The sequence below is a fragment of the Photinus pyralis genome, unplaced genomic scaffold, assembly GCF_008802855.1.
Source record: "Photinus pyralis isolate 1611_PpyrPB1 unplaced genomic scaffold, Ppyr1.3 Ppyr1.4_LG10, whole genome shotgun sequence".
In the NCBI taxonomy this organism is placed as follows: domain Eukaryota; kingdom Metazoa; phylum Arthropoda; class Insecta; order Coleoptera; family Lampyridae; genus Photinus; species Photinus pyralis.
This window is the reverse complement of record NW_022170250.1, coordinates 10,799,260-10,818,971: the sequence shown is the minus strand read 5'-3', so window position 1 is coordinate 10,818,971 and position 19,712 is coordinate 10,799,260. Positions and strand designations below refer to the sequence as shown.

At 41.8% G+C, this 19,712-nt stretch overlaps 1 protein-coding gene across 1 annotated transcript in view; it reads left to right on the top strand.

Annotated features, from left to right (window-relative positions):
* Window positions 1-19,182, top strand: part of LOC116161725 (myoneurin) — a gene marked incomplete in the record, with an annotated part of 113,269 nt that extends 94,087 nt beyond the window's left edge. The window contains 7 exon segments of the mRNA XM_031475180.1: window positions 8,563-8,689; window positions 9,650-9,817; window positions 14,657-14,833; window positions 14,883-15,029; window positions 15,084-15,271; window positions 15,612-15,866; window positions 15,917-19,182. Of these exon segments, the coding sequence (XP_031331040.1) occupies window positions 8,563-8,689; window positions 9,650-9,817; window positions 14,657-14,833; window positions 14,883-15,029; window positions 15,084-15,271; window positions 15,612-15,866; window positions 15,917-16,153 (1,299 nt within the window).
* Between the last annotated feature and the right edge of the window lie 530 nt (window positions 19,183-19,712).

The window sequence follows — 19,712 nt, the reverse complement described above, 5'->3', positions numbered from 1 at the left end:
ATTTTATTAATCAAAAAAAGTACAAGGGCTGAGGGGGGGATATTTATGTTAACATCGTTCGAGATGCTCGTCCCCCACTCGCGAGGAAAATGTAAATTATAAAAAGTGATCAGGTGCAGGCGAAAAATCCTTGCTAATCTCCAATTATTACCTTAAATGCTTTTATAAAATATGCATCGGATCCCCCTTGTATTTTTCCGAAAAAATTTTCTAGATGAGATCCTCCGATATGATTACATCGGCGAAGACGTTTTTATGGCTTCTTTAAAATTATTTTTTCTAAGTGTCGCTTTATATTATATAAATGCGTGAACGAAGACATTTGGGGTTGATTTTACGATGAAATTATGCGTAATGATACCACTTTCTTTTATAATAAGCTTTTTTTTTCATTTTTTATAAGGATTCCCATTAATTATTCAAGGTGATGATTACAGTATGAGACATCTATACAAAGTACTAGCGCTCTGGTTAATATAAGGGATGAAAAACGCGTGATGTTTCGCAAATTTGGGGGGTTACTCAAATAAAATATATCTGAAGTGATACATATTTGATCGATTCCTGCAAGTTTCATTGAACTGATGCTCGCACATAGGTACTTCAATTACTCTCTCTTTCCGAATGTTTGCCATTTTTTTTCATTGCACTCTCTTCATTGCTGTTCATGAAATACAATTCTTCATCAACATCCACCGAGTGTTCGTTAATTCTGGTAAATTTGCCCAAAAGTAACATCAATAACGCTTTTTGACACTTCATAGTCATATCTCTACTCTGTCTAGGGTTATACCGGTATTCCCCCCCCCCCCCCTCCCCAACGAAGAAAGAAATTGAACAGTGAAAAGAGAGAAAAAGAATAAGAGATACAGTTGAAGAAGAAAATAGATAAAGGATGTAGAGAAAAGGGAAGAGATATATAAAGCAACTAAATGAAGGAGATGCGGAGGGAAAAGTACGGATAAAAGGTGTGAAAAATAGGTAGCTAGCGGAAAGTAAGTGTATGAGAGAGGGAAACAGTATAAGAGCGCGAAGAAAGTACGGTGGGAGTGATAGGGAGAGATTGGGGAAAAGTCACAGAGGAGTGTAATAGGGAAAGGAGTGAGCAAGATAGAGCGAATGAGGGAGGTAAGAACAAAATGATTGAAATGTAAGAGGCGTCGGAAGGCAGAGGAAGAATGATAATTTGAGGTAAAGAGATATGGAGCGAGAGAGTAATTGAAAGGGAGGAAGAAAAAGAGTATAGGAAGAAAAGAGATTGTAATGAGAGAGGGATGGATAGAATTAAAACTGAAAGGATATTCGAAATTTGATAACTAAGAGTGTCTTTTTAAAAGGTTTCATCCTATAAGATCTTCTCAAAGTTCTTGTAGAGTTTCATTACGGTTGAATTAAGTTCTTGAGGGATTAGTAAATTTTTCAGCGAAGTTCGCCAATTTGTTTCTCAGGGGGAAATTCTCCAACGGTACTCTGACTTCCGAATTAAAGAATGGTTAGGCCAACTTCATCTGACTTTTTTAAATACGTCATAGCGCCTCATTTTAATTAATGAATAGTTCAGTGAAGCTCGACAATTGATCTTAAAATTCAGGGCAATCATCCATGCCTCCCCGCCTCGCCTCGCTCTAGTATTACGACAAAGCTGACGAAACTGAAGAATTATCTTGGAAGGATGTCCATACGTCGCCCCTATTGTATTACAAATAATATAATACAATAGGGTACATAGCTTCGGCTTCGGCGGCTGCGCCGCCTCGCCTCGCTCTATTACTACGAAAAAGCTCCCTAAACTGAAGCGCTATCTTGGAAGGATGGCCATAAGCCGATGCGAGGCGGCGAACCCACGTCCCCTATTGTATTACAAAAAGTGAATTGGCGAGGGGGGGGGGGGTCATGTCACTGTATTGTTTAAAAAGAATGACGTCTTGATAATGTTGGTGAAATTGACCTGAATTTTAAGACCAATGCGAGGTGAGATGCCCCAGACGCTGAAGTTACGACAAAGCTGCCGAAATTCAAGCACTACCTTGGAAGACTGGTCATAGGGCGAGGCGAGGCGGCGCAGCCGCCGAAGCCGAAGCTATGTCCCCTATTGTGTTACAAAGAGTGAATAGGGGAGGGGGGGGCAGGATGGCCACAAGGCGAGGCGAGGCAGCTAACGCTAACATAAATTTGAACAAGATTATCATGACGTCATTCCCTTTAAACAATAGGGACATGCCTCCCCCCCTTAACTCTTTATAATACAATAGGGCACATAGCTTCGGCTTCGGCGGCTGCGCCGCCTCGCCTCGCTCAATTACTACGAAAAAGCTCCCTAAACTGAAGCGCTATCTTGGAAGGATGGCCATAAGCCGAGGCGAGGCGGCGAACCCACGTCCCCTATTGTATTACAAAGAGTGAATTGAGGAGGAGGGGGGGGGGGGTCATGTAACTATAGTGTTTAAAAATAATGACGTCTTGATAATGTTGGTGAAATTGACCTGAATTTTAAGACCAATGCGAGGTGAGATGCCCCAGACGCTGAAGTTGAAGCTATGTCTCCTAATGTATTGAAAACACACGTCCCCCCCCCTCTCTTTATAATGCCGCCTCGCCTCGCTCTGTTGTTACGACAAAGCTGCCGAAATTCAAGCACTATCTTGGAAGACTGGTCATAGGACGAGGCGAGGCGGCGAACCCACGTCCCCTATTGTATTACAAAGAGTGAATTGAGGAGGAGGGGGGGGGTCATGTAACTATAGTGTTTAAAAATACCGAAAGCCGAAGCAATGTTCCCTATTGTGTTACAAAGAGTGAATGGGGGAAGGGGGGGGGGGGTTGGATGGCCACAAGGCGAGGCGAGGCGGCTATCGTACTCTTTTCAATACACTAGGGGACATAGCTTCAACTTCGGCGCCAGGGACATCTCACCTCGTATTGATCTTAAAATTCAGGTGAATTTCACCAACATTATCATGACGTCATTCCCTTTAAGCAATAGGGACATGCCCCTCACTCTTTATGATACAATAGGGTACATAGCTTCGGCTTCGGCGGCTGCGCCGCCTCGCCTCGCACTATTACTACGACAAAGCTCCCAAAACTGAAGCGCTATCTCGGAAGGATGATCATAGAGCGAGGCGAGGCGGCCCAGCCGCCGAAGCCGAAGCTATGTCTCCTATCGTACCCTTTTTAATACACTATGGGACATAGCTTCAACTTCGGCGACAGGGGCATCTCACCTAACATTGATCTTAAAATTCAGGCGAACTTCACTTACCACCAAGATGGGAATTTTTCACTTCTTTATTTGCTCTTCGCAAATTTCAACAATAGTTGGCAAATTTCACAATGACTTTCTCAAATTTTTCAAAAATTGTATAGGCACTTCACCGAAATTCAAATTCGTGCAATTTTATTTCACCTTCACTTAATTTTGAGATTTTACCGAAGTAATTAGTGTGTGGAATTGTAAAAATTCTACAAAATCCGCTAATTACCGAATTAGTTGGCAATTTTAATTAAAAAAATATCTAATTATCTAGCGTTGTTTGATTCTAATTCGTGAAATATACCTCTATGTAATTAATTAATTAGCTAATGCTAATTTAATTTGACAACTATCAACGAATAACTAGTGCATTAACCAAATATAGCTAATTAATTAGTTATAATTTAAGGTCGAGCGATTTCATTTATGTGACTAATTGGTAGATAAGTTCGAGATGGGCGACTAATTACCTAGTATAGTATTAGTTTAGTTATACATCCCTTTATGGAATTAATTTCAGTATCAATTACTGCACCGACTTTGAATTCCTCAACGAAAAGTTGCGAATGTAGCAAAACAACGAAGAGTAAAAATCCTGTTAAAGAAGATTATTCATCACAGAATCGCATGTAATACAAGACGAAATAAAATATCCACACTGGATGCCACACATTCTCTTGCATCCCCTCTAACAAATTCGGTTTAATTACCTAGAGAAAGATGCAAATACGAGTTCTTAGCTCGAACTTTATACGAGAGAGGGAAAAAATTGTTTAAGTTCATTCACATGGTATTTATTGCAACCTTCCTAACCTATCCCAACTGCTTTCCGAGTGCAGAACCGGTTTAAAAAAGAATTAAATTTAAACACCCACTAAATATTCATCACCACTTAAGGCGCAGATTAAAAAATAACCCGCAGGAATTTAATTAACGCCCCAATCCCGTTTCGGGATTAGCCGCGCCGATATTTTTTTCCCTTTAAATCCGGCCCTGCACCGGCCCGTGCCATCGATTTCAAGACAACCTCCTTAATGAGCTCGCCGAATTTTTACGGCAAATCGCGCGGAAGGGGTAGTAAAAAAATCGAGCAAATGAACTCAAAATATGATAAAGAATGCATGATAATTACAAGAGTTTAAGAGTCGAGTTAGGACTAGCGTCTTAATTCTACCTCTTCGTCTACACCGATAGAATATAAAAACTAATTACAACAGTCGTAGTGCTTAACTTCTTACGGCAATTACGTATTAAAAACAAGGTAGATTGCTTTTTAGAAGGTACGTTAATTTTTATAAACTAATCAGGACATGTTTAAATTAAAGAGACGGCGATGAGGAGGACGTGGGAGTATAAAAGAAGAAACTTTTACGTGTTTTTCCTTACAATCTCGCACTTCCTCAGAATAAACCCTCGTTAGTCCAAACGGTAATCATTTTTTAATTCACTTACCTTTTCGCGACAAAAAATGACTGTCCTTACTCAGATTGTCATAATTTTAGCTGAACTTCGACCCTCTAATTCGAGACGTTTGTCGGGGGAAAGATTCGGCCTTAAATATTAAGAACATGTGCGGAACGAAAAATGAGGTATGCATCAGGAGGTGGATCCTTAAATTTATGTCGAACTCATCTTTCACTATTAGAGAACTAAAAGAAAGGAAGAGAACAATGGAGGACGAAGTGGTCGTATAAATTCGCCTGATTTTGAGATCGGCCTCACTTGTAAGTTGCAATGGAAGCCAAATTTGTACCGAACTCAAAAATTTCATTATCAGTATCAATTTCAAACTGGTTAAAAAAATTCCAATTTAGGAATAAATTCAAAATCATTGAAAAGTTCCGAATTTCCAATGTGGGCACGTTTGTTTTCGAATCAATTGATCAAAAATACACCACTATTTCCCGGTTTTTGATCAAGTGGAAAAGATGGAAAAGTTCTGAATTATTTTACTTACAGTATAGTTGCCTAGGCTCAGAAGTACGAACAAAAAATCGTATTGGATGGGTGGTGATTCATTTATCTTCATTAAAGGTTCAAAGTATTGGAAAAATCACGTACCCCCTTAGACCACCTCTTGATCCCAGTTCTGGAACAGAGCACAGATTTAAAAAAAATTGGCTGAGAAAAGCTAGTTAAATTAATGACTCACCTCTCAGGTATCTGTATTTCAAACACTGGCACGTCGTTCACACAACACATTTGCATTGTAACTGATTACGCTATTGAAATTTGTATATCAGGACCCGTTTTTGTACACCTGAAACATTTGGAGGTCAACGTCGCTGTGACGTTCTTATCTAGCGCTGTTGATGAATGGTTTGCAAGTAATCGATAGGATTAATCGGTTTACCGTTGGAAATTTGGACAATTTTTAAATGTTGAGACGAAATTTTCTATTTGCTCATAATTCAAAGTTTTACTGTACTGCGTTTTGAAGGGTTTCGAAAACCCGGTAGATTTGAAGGATCCAAAACTTAATTTTGATTTTCAAAGCATTCTACAAATTTAACATGTGATGTTCTGATCCAACAATTCATTTTCTACAATTTTACCATTCAATTTCCGATCAGTATCAGAATTTCTACTTGGACCTACAATATTTTTATAACATTTTAAGGTGAAACCAAAAGATTTCAAGGGGATGAACCCGACTCTTTGGTGAGCATGGCAAAATTAAAAAATAATGAAAATTTAAGATTTCATATGTGTCAAAAAGATTTCCATAAGATATTTCAAATTAAAGATAAAAAAAATTGTTTATAGAAATTATATTATACTATCTAAACCATCTCCAAAATTATTTTAAATTAACATTGAAAGTGTCTTCAAGAATTAGTTCCTATTTCGACAAGATTTTGAGAAAATGTTGCGGTTCCACAAATCATTATTGTGTGATTTTTCAAAAATATCTCGAAAGACCAAAAAACGATAAATTTGATAAACAATTAAAAGTTGTAAATTCGAATGAGTAGTAACATGGCGAGAAGAGGCGGCGCAAAAATCCCATAATGAATTAAAAGGACTACAATAGGGTTTCAGCTGCTGGACCCACCTCGCAAAGTTTCAGCTGCTGGACCAACCTCGCAAAGTAATAGAATAGAGGACATAGCTTCGGCTTCGGCGGCTGCGCCGCCTTGCCTCGCCCTGAACTACTAAATTTTAGTTTCGGCAGTTTTGTAATCGGCAAACCTGCTGAAAATGAAGTGTTATCTCGGATAAGTAGTGATTGAGCGAGGGGAGGCGGCGCAGCCGCCGAAGCCGAAGCTATGTCCCCTACTGTATGAAAAGAAATGTCATAGGAAACATATCTTCGGCTTCGTCGGCTGAGTGGTCCCAACCTCGCAAAGTAATACAATACGGGACATAGCTTCGGCTTCGGCGGCGGCGCCGCCTTGCCTCGCCCTGTTCTACTCATTCCAATTTTAGCTTCGGCAGTTTTGTAATCGGCAAACCTGCCAAAAATGAAGTGTTATCTCGGCCAAGTAATGACAGGGTGAGGGGAGGCGGCGCAGCCGCAGGGGCCGAAGCTATGTCCCCTATTGTATGAAAAGAAATGCAATAGGAAACATATCTTCGGTTTCGTCTCAACTCGCAAAGTAATATAATAGAGAGCATATTCGACTTCGAAGGCTGCGCCGCCTCGCCTCGCTCTGTACTACTCATTCCAGTTATGTCATAGGAAACATATCTTCGGCTTCGTCGGCTGAGTGGTCCCAACCCCGCAAAGTAATACAATACGGGACATAGCTTCGGCTTCGGCGGCGGCGCCGCCTTGCCTCGCCCTGTCCTACTCATTCCAATTTCGGCAGTTTTGTAATCGGCAAACCTGCCAAAAATGAAGTGTTATCTCGGATAAGTAGTGATAGGGCGAGGGGAGGCGGCGCAGCCGCCGAAGCCGAAGCTATGCCCCCTATTGTATGAAAAGAAATACCATAGGAAACATATCTTCCGCTTCGTCGGCTGAGTCGTCCCACCTCGCAAAGTAATACAATAAGGGACATACCTTCGGCTTCGGCGGCTGCGCCGCCTTGCCTTGCCCTGTACTACTCATTCCAATTTTAGTTTCATCAGTTTTGTAATCGGCAAACTTGCCGAAAATGAAATGTTATCTCGGATAAGCAGTGATAGGGCGAGGGGAGGCGGCGCAGCCGCCGAGGCCGAAGCTATGTCCCCTATTGTATGAAAATAAATGCCATAGGAAACATATCTTCGGCCTTGTCGGCTCACCTTGCAAAGTAACACAATAGAGAGCATAGCTTCGGCTTCGGCGGCTGCGCCGCCTCGCCTCGCCCTATACTACTCGTTTCAATTTTAGTTTCGGCAACTTTGCAATCGGCAAACCTGTCGAAAATGAAGTGTTATCTCGGCTAAGTAGTGATAGGGTGAGGGGAGGCGGCGCAGCCGCCGGGGCCGAAGCTATGTCCCCTATTGTATGAAAAGAAATGCAATAAAAAACATATCTTCGGTTTCGTCTCACCTCGTAAAGTAATATAATAGAGAGCATATTCGGCTTCGGAGGCTGTGCCGCCGCGCCTCGCCCTGTACTACTCATTCCAATTTTAGTTTCGGCAGCTTTGCGATTGAAAACCTGCCGAAAATGAAGTGTTATCTCGGATGGGTGGTGACAAGGTGAGAGGAGGCACGCAGCCGCCGAGGCCGAAGCTGTGTCCCCCATAGTATTAAAAGAAATGCAATAGGAAACATACCTTCGGTTTCGGCAGCTGAGCAGTCTCACCTCGCAAAGTAATACAATAAAGAGTATATTCGGCTTCGGCAGCTGCGCCGCCTCGCCTCGCTCTGTTATTACCCATTTCAAATTTAGTCTCAGCAGCTTTGCAAACCGCAAACCTGACGAAACTAAAGCGTAATCTCGAATATGTATAGTCAATGCTTGAAACGTGAATATATCAAAAATAAATTGCAATCTCAAAATGACCGAACGTTTAAAACTGTCAGAATTTCGTGAAATTTTGTTGTGTCCGTTCGTCTGCCCGTTCCCCAAATTTCCTTTTTTTACTGAAATTTTGACCCAAAACCCAAAATTTAATTAACTTCAAATATGAAAATTTCTGTTAAACTGAAACAAAAGACGGTCTTCCGAAATATCAATTACGGGGGTACTTCGAAAAATCGGCCGCGCAATAAATGCACGTCGTAACAGTTCCACAGACACGCTTTTTGCCCATTAAAGTTGGTATTTATTGATACTCAGGTCTATAAAATTGCAAATGCTAGCTCGTATACGTACTTTTTTCGCATACTTACCGATCATAATGTTATCAAAGGAATGTCATTTATAGCAGCACGCCGCACTAATCGGAGGTCCGAACGCTACATCCTGCCCGCTCTGTCACAAAATGTTCCTCGGCGGCGAGGCGCTCATGGAACACATGAAGCACACGCACAAAGATCCGAACGCCTCAGGTGTTGCCAGTAAGTATCTTTTCTAATTGTTCCACTAACAATTTAGCCTACTTGATTGTGTACAAATACTTTGTATGTATATACATAAAAAAACTGGAAAATAATTAATCACTGTCTAAATGCACTTAAAAATTCAAAAGGGCTTTTTTCTACAACAGTTGTAACATCACTGCATCGATTAGCAAAAAGCTAAAAGAGCTTAAAAGCATTTTTGTTTCCTTCCCTTATTTATTTTTTAATTGTATCTCTCCTCACTTTTACCTCTCTTCTTTTTTTTCCGGTCGCGACTTGCATTGCGAAACGAATCCTTTTTTTCTCTCTCCTCTCGTATTATTAATATATAAAAAGAAGTTTTGATTTCTCTTTTAAGACGAGACAAAACTTTTCAATAAAGAAACATTTTAATAACTTTTCTTTTTCAAAGAGATTCGAGTACTTTGTGCCAGTCTGTCTAATGTTATTAAAGAATCAGAAATACCAAATGTTTCGAAAAGAAGAAAGAGAGAAGGGTTTAAAAATTACTAAATTACATTCTTATAAGGATTCGCATTCAGTAATTTCGCCCCCATCTCTTTGCAACGTTTGCTGGACTCATACATACAAAGTATGGTGGCGTATGGTTTTGTTACACGCGTTGTAATGGGACCATAGTTTGTCTCGTACGGGAGGCGAGCCGTACCTAAATTTCTATGAGAATAATAAAATTGGTTGCTTTGCGGTTACCTTTTATCCTAATTTAAATCTAGCGCTGCTTGGTGTTGGTTTTTGCCTTATTAACAATAAAGTAGGCAACGGAAGAGCGTTGCCTCAAAAGTTAAACGCGTCGCATGCGTCGCCGCCGCGCACATGCGAGGTGTTGCCCTTAAACAGAAATTTAGTGTAATATAATGAGCTTTTTAATGAAGATCCTGGGGTGCTTTGCTTTATCTTGTTTTTCTCTCTCTGTTGACGTCATCGATCCTTATTTAGCGAAGAGGAGGACGGCGAACCATCCTTGTCCCGTATGTGGAAAACATTATGTCAACGAAGGATCTTTAAGAAAACATCTCGCGTGCCATCCTGAGACTTCTCAATTTTCCAGCTCTTTGAGAATGTGGCCATGCTCTGTATGTCAGGCTGTTTTCACGCACGAATCAGGTAGTTTTACAATTAAAATTTCAATTATTATTATTATTATTTGTTTATTTGTAATGTGTGGGTAGCCTTTATCGACATTTCTTGGTTTTTGTTTATTTTTTCGGCCGCTAGCTGCGTACGCCCTAAATTTTACTCTCAATTGTTAAAAGGGCAAAAATTGGATCAATCTAGACTGTAGCGTAGAGAAAGAAAAAAACCACGGATGTGACATTCGAAATTTTGACTTGCCAGCTTGAACAGGAAGCACCTCATTTCCCTTATCCCGATCCCGACTTAATTGTCACTCAGCAAATGGACGCCACAGACTGGGCGCAAGCAAAGTGTGCGCTGGTCGCAATATTTCCCTCTCCTTATCCTTGCTTAACATGCCGCCAGCAACTGGGTTGCGATCATTGCAAATGCGCGCCCTACGCAGTACACTCTCGGCACAGCCCTTTTTTAAATGTGGTGCCGAAATATGGGCCTGCTATTGCGATGGAACCCGATAGAAAAACGGTTCAGAGCTATCTAACCCAATTATGTGCAGTTTTGCGCCTTTGTGATGAAATTTTGCGCCTCAATATCGAGTAAAAATTATATTCCCCCAACCGCAAACTTTTTACTGCACGTTTTAACCATGCCCCCCCCCCCCAGAGAAAATTTTGACACCGACAGTAAAAGTGTTACAGCAAGAATCCCATTGACCTGGAATAGCAGCGAAGATTCCAGCGATAGTGCCAAAGCCGCCGAAGCTATATCCTCTATCTGGGCCGCCTCACCTCGCTCTGTTATTAAGTCAATCGGATTGACAGTGACAGTGCGAGGCGAGCTCCTAAAGGCTCAGCTTCTGATATTGTATTAAAAGAAATCCAATGCCAACATACCCTCGGCTTTCGACAATAGATGACATAGCTGCGCCGTCTCGCCTCGCCCTGTTACTACAGAAAAGCTGCCACAACTGAAGCCTTATCTCGGATTGGTTGTGACAGTGCGAGACGAGGCGGCCCGCTACAGAAGCCATGTCCTTTATTGTACTAAAAGGAGTGCAATAGGGAACATATATTCCGCTTCAGCAGCTGGGCCGTCTCACCTTGCTCTTTTACTACGTCAAACCTGCCGAAGCGTTATCTTGGATGGGTAGCGACAAGGCGAGGCGAAGTGCGCAGTTACCAAAGCCCGCAACTATGTCCTCTATGGCATTAAAATGAATACAATAGGGAACATAGCTTCGGCTTCGGCGGCTGCGCCGCCTCGCCTCGCCCTATTACTATATCAAAGCTTCCGAAACTGAAGCGTTAACTCAAATTACTAGTAATAAGGGGGAGAAAGGCGGCGCAGCCACCGAAATCGTTGCTATGTCTCCTAAAAAATAATCATATAAATCTTATTTTCATCGGAAAATTAAAAGCGCCATTTCGCAAAGAGAAGAGCGCATTTCAGAGACCCTAAAAGATTTTGGAACACTTTCAGAGCTTTTAAAAACCGTTTGCGATTTTAAAAGCTCCAAAGGCTCATTAAATATTATAAAGGCTCAGCTTCTGAACAGAAGGTAGGATTTCAGGAATTCCAAAAGCTTCTAAGGCTTACTATAGCTCCTAAAGGCTCAGCTTTTGACCTCTATTGTATTGAAAGGAATGCAATGGGAGCATAGTTACAGCGGCTGGGCCGTCTCACCCCGCAAAGCAATGCAATAGATGACATAGCTTCGGCTTCGGCGGCTGCGCCGCCTCGCCTCGCCCTGTTACTACTGACAAACTGCCACAATTGAAGCGTTATCTCGAATTGATAGGACAGGGCTTCGGCAGCTGGACTGTCTCACCTCGCTTTGTTACTATGCCGAAGCTGCCGAAGCGCTACCTCGGATGAGTGGTGCCAAGCCGAGGCAAGGCGGCCCAGCAGCCGAAGCCGAAGCTATGTCCTCTATTGTGTTAAAAGGAATGCAATAGAGAACACAGCCTTGACTCCTGCGCCGCCTCGCCTCTCCCGATGCTTCATCAAAGCTACTAGAACTGGAGCGTTAGCATTAGCATTAGAGGGGGGGGGGGCGTTGTATCTGCCGAAATCGATGCCCTGCTCTCAAAAAAATAATCATCTGAAGCTTTTTCATCATGGAAATTTTGTTGAGCTTTTGAAAACAGTGTACGACCCTTAAAAGCTCCCTAAGATTCACAAAAGATTTTAATGGTTCAGCGCCTGAACAGAAGAGCGCATTTCAGAGACAATAGAAACTTTTGAAAATCTCCCGAAGCTTTTGAAAACAGTTTATGACACCTAAAGGTTTTAAAGGCTCAGCGTCTGAAGAGAAAAGGGCATGTCAGGGACCCTAAAAGTTTTTGGAACACTTATGGAGGTTTTGTAAACAGTGTACGACCCTTAAGAGCTTATAGGACCCACTAAAGAATTGAATGGCTCAGTGCCTGAATAGAAGCGATGATTTCAGGAACTCTAAAAGCTCCTAAAGGCTCAACTTCTGGCCTCTATTGTATTAAAAGGAATGCAATGGGAACATAGCTACGGCTTTTGTCTCACCTCTCAAGGTAATACAATAAAGAACATAGCTTCGGCTTCGGCGGCTGCGCCGCCTCGCCTCGCTCTAGTATTACCGAAAAGCTGTCGCTAAAGCGTTATCTCGGATTGGGAGGACAGGGCGAGGCGAGGCGGCTCAGCCGCCGAAGCCATGTCTTCTATGGTATTAAAATCAATGCAATAGGGAACATAGCATCGATTTCGGCGGCCGAAGTCGAAGCTATGTTCCCTATTGCATTGATTTTAATACCATAGAAGACATAGCTTCGGCGGCTGCGCCGCCTCGCCCCGCTCTAGTATTACCGAAAAGCTGTCGCTAAAGCGTTATCTCGGATTGGGAGGACAGGGCGAGGCGAGGCGGCTCAGCCGCCGAAGCCATGTCTTCTATGGTATTAAAATCAATGCAATAGGGAACATAGCATCGATTTCGGCGGCCGAAGTCGAAGCTATGTTCCCTATTGCATTGATTTTAATACCATAGAAGACATAGCTTCGGCGGCTGCGCCGCCTCGCCCCGCTCTAGTATTACCGAAAAGCTGTCGCTAAAGCGTTATCTCGGATTGGGAGGACAGGGCGAGGCGAGGCGGCTCAGCCGCCGAAGCCATGTCTTCTATGGTATTAAAATCAATGCAATAGGGAACATAGCATCGATTTCGGCGGCCGAAGTCGAAGCTATGTTCCCTATTGCATTGATTTTAATACCATAGAAGACATAGCTTCGGCGGCTGCGCCTCCTCGCATCGCCCTAGCATTACCGAAAAGCTGCCGCTAAAGCGTTATCTCGGATTGGGGGGACAAGGCGAGGCGGCACAGCCGCCGAAGCCGAAGTTATGTCTTCTATGGTATTAAAATCAATGCAATAGGGAACATAGCTTCGGTTTCGGCCGCCGAAATCGATGCTATGTCCCCTAAAAAATAATCATTTGAAACTTATTTTCATCGGAGAATTAGAAGCGTCATTTCTCAAAGAGAAGATAGCATTTCAGGGACCATAAAAGAGGCCTTGAAATACTTTTGGAGCTCTTGGAAACAGTTTACCACTCTAAAAGCTTCCAAGACTTTCTAAGTATTTGAAGACTCCGCTTCTAAACAGACGCGACGATTTCATGAACTCTAAAAGAGTCAGCTTCTGTTATATTTTATTAAAAGGAGTGCAATGGAAACATAGCTTCGACTTCGGTGGCTGCGCCGCCTCGCCTCGTCCTGTTATTACGGAAAATCTGCCACAACTGAAGCGTTATCTTGGAATGGTAGGACAGGGCGAGGCGAGGAGGCGCAGCCGCTGAATCCGAAGCTATCTGTTGTGTTAAAACGAATGCAATAGGAAACATAGCTTCGGCTTCGGCAGATAGTCCGTCTCACCTTGCCCTGTTACTACGTCAAAGTTGTCGAAGCGTTATCTCAGTTTGGCGGTGACATAGCGAGGCGGGGCGGCCTTGTATGGTATTAAAAAATAGGGAACATAGCTTCGACTTCGGTGGCTGTTCCGCCTCGCCTCGCTCTGTTCCTACATCAAAGTTGCTGTTATCTCGGTATGGGCGAGGCGAGGGGGCGCAGCCACCGAAGCCGAAGGTATGGCCTCTATGGTATGGAAAGAAATAAAATACTGAACATAGCTTCGGCTATACTCCCTGTTGTATTCTTTTTACTCATAGCTTCAGCTTCGGCAGCTGGGGCGTCTCACCTCGCATTTGATCTTAAAATTCAGATGAACTTCACCAACATTACGTCATTCTCTTTAAACAATATAGGAGCATACCTTCCTCTCTTACCCCTCGCCGCCTCGCTTAACCCTATTGCTACATCAAAGCTGTCAAAACTGAATAGTTATCTGGGATTGGTAGTAATATGAGGGGGGGGAGGAGTTTTTTTCAAATAGAATCAAATTTGGCGCCCCAACCTTTAATACAAGTAACACGTTTAGCCCAGGCGTGTACTACTTTTTTTATTTCAAACTTCAATTTCATTGCTCTGACGTAAGCTTTCAAGCGCATTAGCTAAGCAGCAAACTTAATTTGCTTAATTTCGCTTGCTTCTGCTGGCTAGCAGTAGGTATTAGATGAAGCTCTTGACCATTTCTAACTATGTAAATGGACAGAATTTCGTGATACTTTCCCAACACAAGCGAAATTGACTGCTCCTTGCCTTATTAACCTAGCTTCCTCGTACCGGGAACCGATTTGAGCCGAAAATGTCACATCGTGGTTTTTTACAATAAAAAAGCGCAAGAAATGTACGCAAACGCCAGTTACGTTGTATGTATGTGCCAGTAGTACGGTTTACGTTCGGCAGCGCTCGCTAGATGTCGCCTGTAATCGTCGAACGATTTTGTAGGGTTACTGACGCACATGGAGCACATGCGCATGGATCCGAAGCACCAGTTCGCCGCGCAGTACGTGCTGTCGCGCGCCGCCGCCGAGAGGAGAGAACGCGAGACGCTCCTCGCCGCCGTGTCCGCCGCGTCGGCCGCTTCCAGCAGCGGACTGCTCGGCCTAACCGGAATGGGACAAGGTAAGCACGCGCGAAATTCGCACCGGTCTGATATTCGTACCACTTGCAGCGAGCGGCAGCCCGATGTGCGCGTCGCCGAGCGCGCACAGCGACAGCTCCTCGGGCAACGGCAGACTATCGTCGGCCGGGTCGGAGGCCGGCGGCATGAACAATAATAACAACAATTGTAATCCGAAGCTCGGCGATATACTTAGAAGTGAGTGCGATCGGCGGAGTGTGTTAACCGAATTAACCGGACGATTTTGCGCAGGTAACAACGGCTTGCACCAGCAGTACAATGTCGAGGAGCAACTGCACAACGCGAATCGCATGGCGGTCATCGCGAATATGGTCGGACAGGGCGGCGTGCCGCCCGGTCTCGGCTCGGATTCGTCGGCTGCCGCCAATATCGCCGCCGCCAACATTGCAAATTTGGCTATGCGTCTTGGTGTCACACAGGTATGTACTTTTTATATAGAGACAATTCAAACAATGCAGACAATAGAATCAATAAGACAGTAAAAACAATTGAATCAATACAGACAATACACACGATAGATACAATACAGACCATGCAAACGATAGAAACAATAGAGGTATTAATCAATAAAGATAATCAATACCATAGATACAATTAATACTATAGAAACAATAGATCCAATAGATATAGTAGATACCACATTAAAAAAACAATAGAGACAATACACACAACAGATACAATACAGATAATATAAGCAATGATAAAAACAGTAGGTTAGGTTGATGGATATATTGAAAATATGAGCAAATGATATGTTAGGCAAGTCAAGTGAACAACAGCAGTAATCCGTCAACGCCGCCCATAACAAATGAAACACTATCGGCATCGGTGACCGCAATGAACGCGATGAGGGCTTCCATGGATAGTATACGTAATATGGATGCCGTTAGATCATCTGTTATGGACATGTCGTCGCCGCCTCAGCAGCCGCAGGACGCGCTCAGGATGCAGCAGCACGCCGAGGCGCTGCTCAGATCGCAAGCCGAGGCCGCCTTACGACTAGCGATGAGCCAAGTAAGTTACGATCGCGGAACGTGTTCAGAGCATTTCTAAATTGATAATAGGAAATTTTGAAACAGGCGCTTCCGCAGTTAAACCAGCAGGAACCGAGCAATCCGCTCAGGCACAACGGCAACTACCAGCCGCACCAGAGCCAATCGTCGCAGCAGCTCAGTCCGGATTTAACGGAGGCGCTGCGCCTGCAGGAGCAGAGACTGGAGCAGGCGCTACGCTTGCACGGTAGCGATCCGCGATCGCTGGGTTTTTCGCTATCGGGCCAGCAGCAGAATCAGCAACCATGAAATTTCAGTTACTACTGAGCGCACGAAACGTAGTCTCCTCCTTGTCTACTTTACTTTCTTTGTTTTCATTTTAAAAATGTGCCAAACTGTTTCATGCGCTCAGTAAACAACCAATGGCTACGCCATGTTAAATCTTAATTAATTAAATGCACTTTAAAAGTGTAATTACAAACTAATGTATAGTAATTATAAATAAGTGTTATATACAAGCCTAAAGATACATGTTAGGGTACTTTTACGTGTTACTTACGTCATTTTTTTAGGTTAGGTGTACATAGTTACGAAGAAGATAGTCTTGTGCGAATGATTAGTATAATATTATAATACGTAAATTTTACTTTTTTGATTCTGTGATGATTTTCTTTTGTTTTTTTTTGTTTTTTTTTAAAAGAAACAAGCTGGCCGGTTCAAATGTAAAATACGTAGCAATAAAAACAAAGAGTTTCTTTTCGAATTTGTTGCAATTGTTAAAGCTGTGATTTGATGTAGAAAAGATTTATTTTTAAAGCAGAGAGCGAAAACAAAAATTGTAGTTTTAAATTGTGCCAGAATCGGCATTTTTGCACAAATGTATGAATGTTTGATGGTATCCTCTTTTGTTTGTTTTGTTTTAAGTTGATGTGGTTTTTCATTATTTACCACTGGCGGTGTTTCCGCGATCGAGTGGAGTCGTTGCCAGTGGTTTATATGTATATATGCAATAGTTGCTTGTACATACGCATGTTTAGACTAATGGCGCTTGTGGGCAAGGTTCGAGCGCCTAGGCGTCCGAGCGTTGCCCAGAAGTGCGTCCGTCACTGTATTCAATAGCCATAGCACAACAATAGTTACAAAAGAATCAATAGTCATACTCCAATTTCCCAAAAGAATGACTAAACGCCTGAAGCAAACTTCTCGCGGTCTTAGACGAGACAACCACTGATTATGACGACAATAGTAATACATTACGCAATAGCCCGGTTGCACTAAGTGCTACAAACATTTTGCCCACAACAGTATATAAATAAAAAAAACAATTAGCAATAGCCCAAACATGAGCGGGCTCTGCACTCTGCCGAGGAAGCCCATCCCCGACAGTCAGCAGAGTCGGCTAATGTATTCAAACCTTTAGATAGCCCTTCAAAAGTAATTTTCATAAATATTCGAGTCTAATGCCCGAACGGACGAAATATTTATCGTAAAATTACGCCAAATTTCTTTGCAATAGTCTCCATATACAAACAGTTTAATATTAAAACAGGTTTTCATTTCAAGCATTTTTCAAATTGTTTCCATTAACGACTGTCGCCTTTTGGTAGCGGAAGCGGTTAAAAAAAATAGACGGCGCCCCACCCCATCGTTATCGCTTCACTAGAGACCTCCTCGGCTTCGTAGTTCAAAAAACCAAGAAAACTACCGCTACCTCCACCAAACCGAGCCAGTCTCTTTATTTCCAAACGAACAATAGCCCAAACGCCTAGGCGCAACGAGCCTAGGCCATACAAAAACTTTCGGCCTCCACATTTCCGTTCGAAATTCGAAGTTTCGTTTCTCAACACTCAGCAAGAGCGACCTCCGCCTAGACCACTTTAAAAAATTCACTTCGGCAGCTCGCGGACTTCGCCTTACAAAATCAACGTTTCGCTGTAGAGAATAATAATGACACACTGAATGTCACTTTTGGGAAAGCTCAACAAGCATTTCGGCCACAATTCAAACGCAAAATTCCAACAAAATTCTTCAAAAAAAAACCACATAGATAGGTAGTTAATGTTACGTGTGTTACGTTACGTTTTTAATTGTACGTAAATAAGTTGTAGTTACGGCCGAAGGTAATCTCGGGGCCGTCGCGATGTTGCAAAAAACGACCGCGGTTTAGGCCACTCCACAATGTACGCCATAATGCACTCTTAGATAAATAGTTGAATGTTTGTTGTTACATAAACTACCTACAATAGTGTTTTACAATAGTTCTCAGTTCTCTTAATAAAGACATTCCAAGTGGCTTCAGCCGTAAGCGTAACGCCGACGAGATTGCCGTAACCGCAACGCGCCCCTTCAAAAAATTGCCACAAACCAATTTTGGGACAGTTGCGGTTATCGAAAGGCCGTAGTGTTAAATTAGTTCGTAATCTAGAAATTTTCTTTGGTGCTTCTATGCCCCGGGTGGACCACCCGGCCTTTTCGCTTAATATATCCCCGTTTCCCCTCGTGTGATGTGCATTTATCAAATTTTGTTAAAAGCATCACAAATTCAAAATCTACATCACACACACACACACACAAATGGCTCAATGGTTTTCTTTTTATTATCATTAAGTTTTACGTATACACTGTTAATGTTTGCTACAGTTTGTAATTTTATACTTATTAATCCTAGTACTTTAATTGCTTTTAATTAATAATTTATTATACGTAAGTCCTCTGATATTATTTTACATATCGCCAGATTCACAAAATTTAATTTATTACCCGCAGTATTTAGTTTAATTAATGTTAAGAAACAAATTGCCATTGTTTAAATTTCGACTGCCATCTTATTTTGCTTTATAGTTATTTATGTTCCTATATTATACTATTTTTGTTTGTGTAAGCTGTAGTTGCATTACAGTCTTAATAAATAATTTTTTTAGGTGTGAATGCGAGAGAGTGACTGTTGCGAATTTCGATTTTTTATCGTAAAGAGAAAAGAAATTGTTATCGTTGTGTTAATTTTTGATGTTATCATTTTAAAAGAGAAAACGGTAAAAAAAAAATAATCGAGAAAATGTATATATTACATATTTTTTCTAGGCAACAAAAATGTGAATTGAAAATCAAAAAAAAAATGTGTAATTATGCATTTCGTAATTAAAGGCTAAAACAAAAAAAAAGTTAGCTGTGAAACTTGAGGCATTACGGAACAAAGAAGAAAAATATTGTAATATAAATTTTGAGAAAAAATTGTGTTTTAGGAAATGGTTAAAATGTTTTTATTGGAATTCAAATTGATGTATGCCATGCATGTGTGGTTATGTACTCTACTTATTGGAGAATAAACTTAAAAATTACAAAATCTTTTATTTACCCGTAAATAGCGCTCTCTCCAATGACACGAATTTCCAAAAAGTGCTAAAACGACTTAAAAATGTAAACATGTCTTTGGTATTATTGACCATCATGCCTAGTTTCAAGAACTAGAGACGTACATACATCCCATTTAAAAGTTATGAGATATAATTTCTAGAAAAAGCTGTCAAGTCTTTATCAAGAAACAAGTACCTATGCCAGAATCGCAAACTTAAAGTACATGCACAGGGAATGGTAAAAGAACTCACCAACCGCCTCCATGGAATCTGTTTGGACCATCAGCATGTTGAAACGAAGACAGGATCCATACATAAACATGCAATTCATGAATTAGATTTTCAGCAGAAAAGTGCTGGATTTCACCCAACTTTACGAATAGGAACAGCTAGGTTTTCTGAAATTAAAAAACATAGGAAAACAGTGCAATTACTACTACTAATGTTATAATAATTCTTATGACTATTACCGCAAATTAATATTATTGACGCAAGTAAATACGCATTTGCTACAT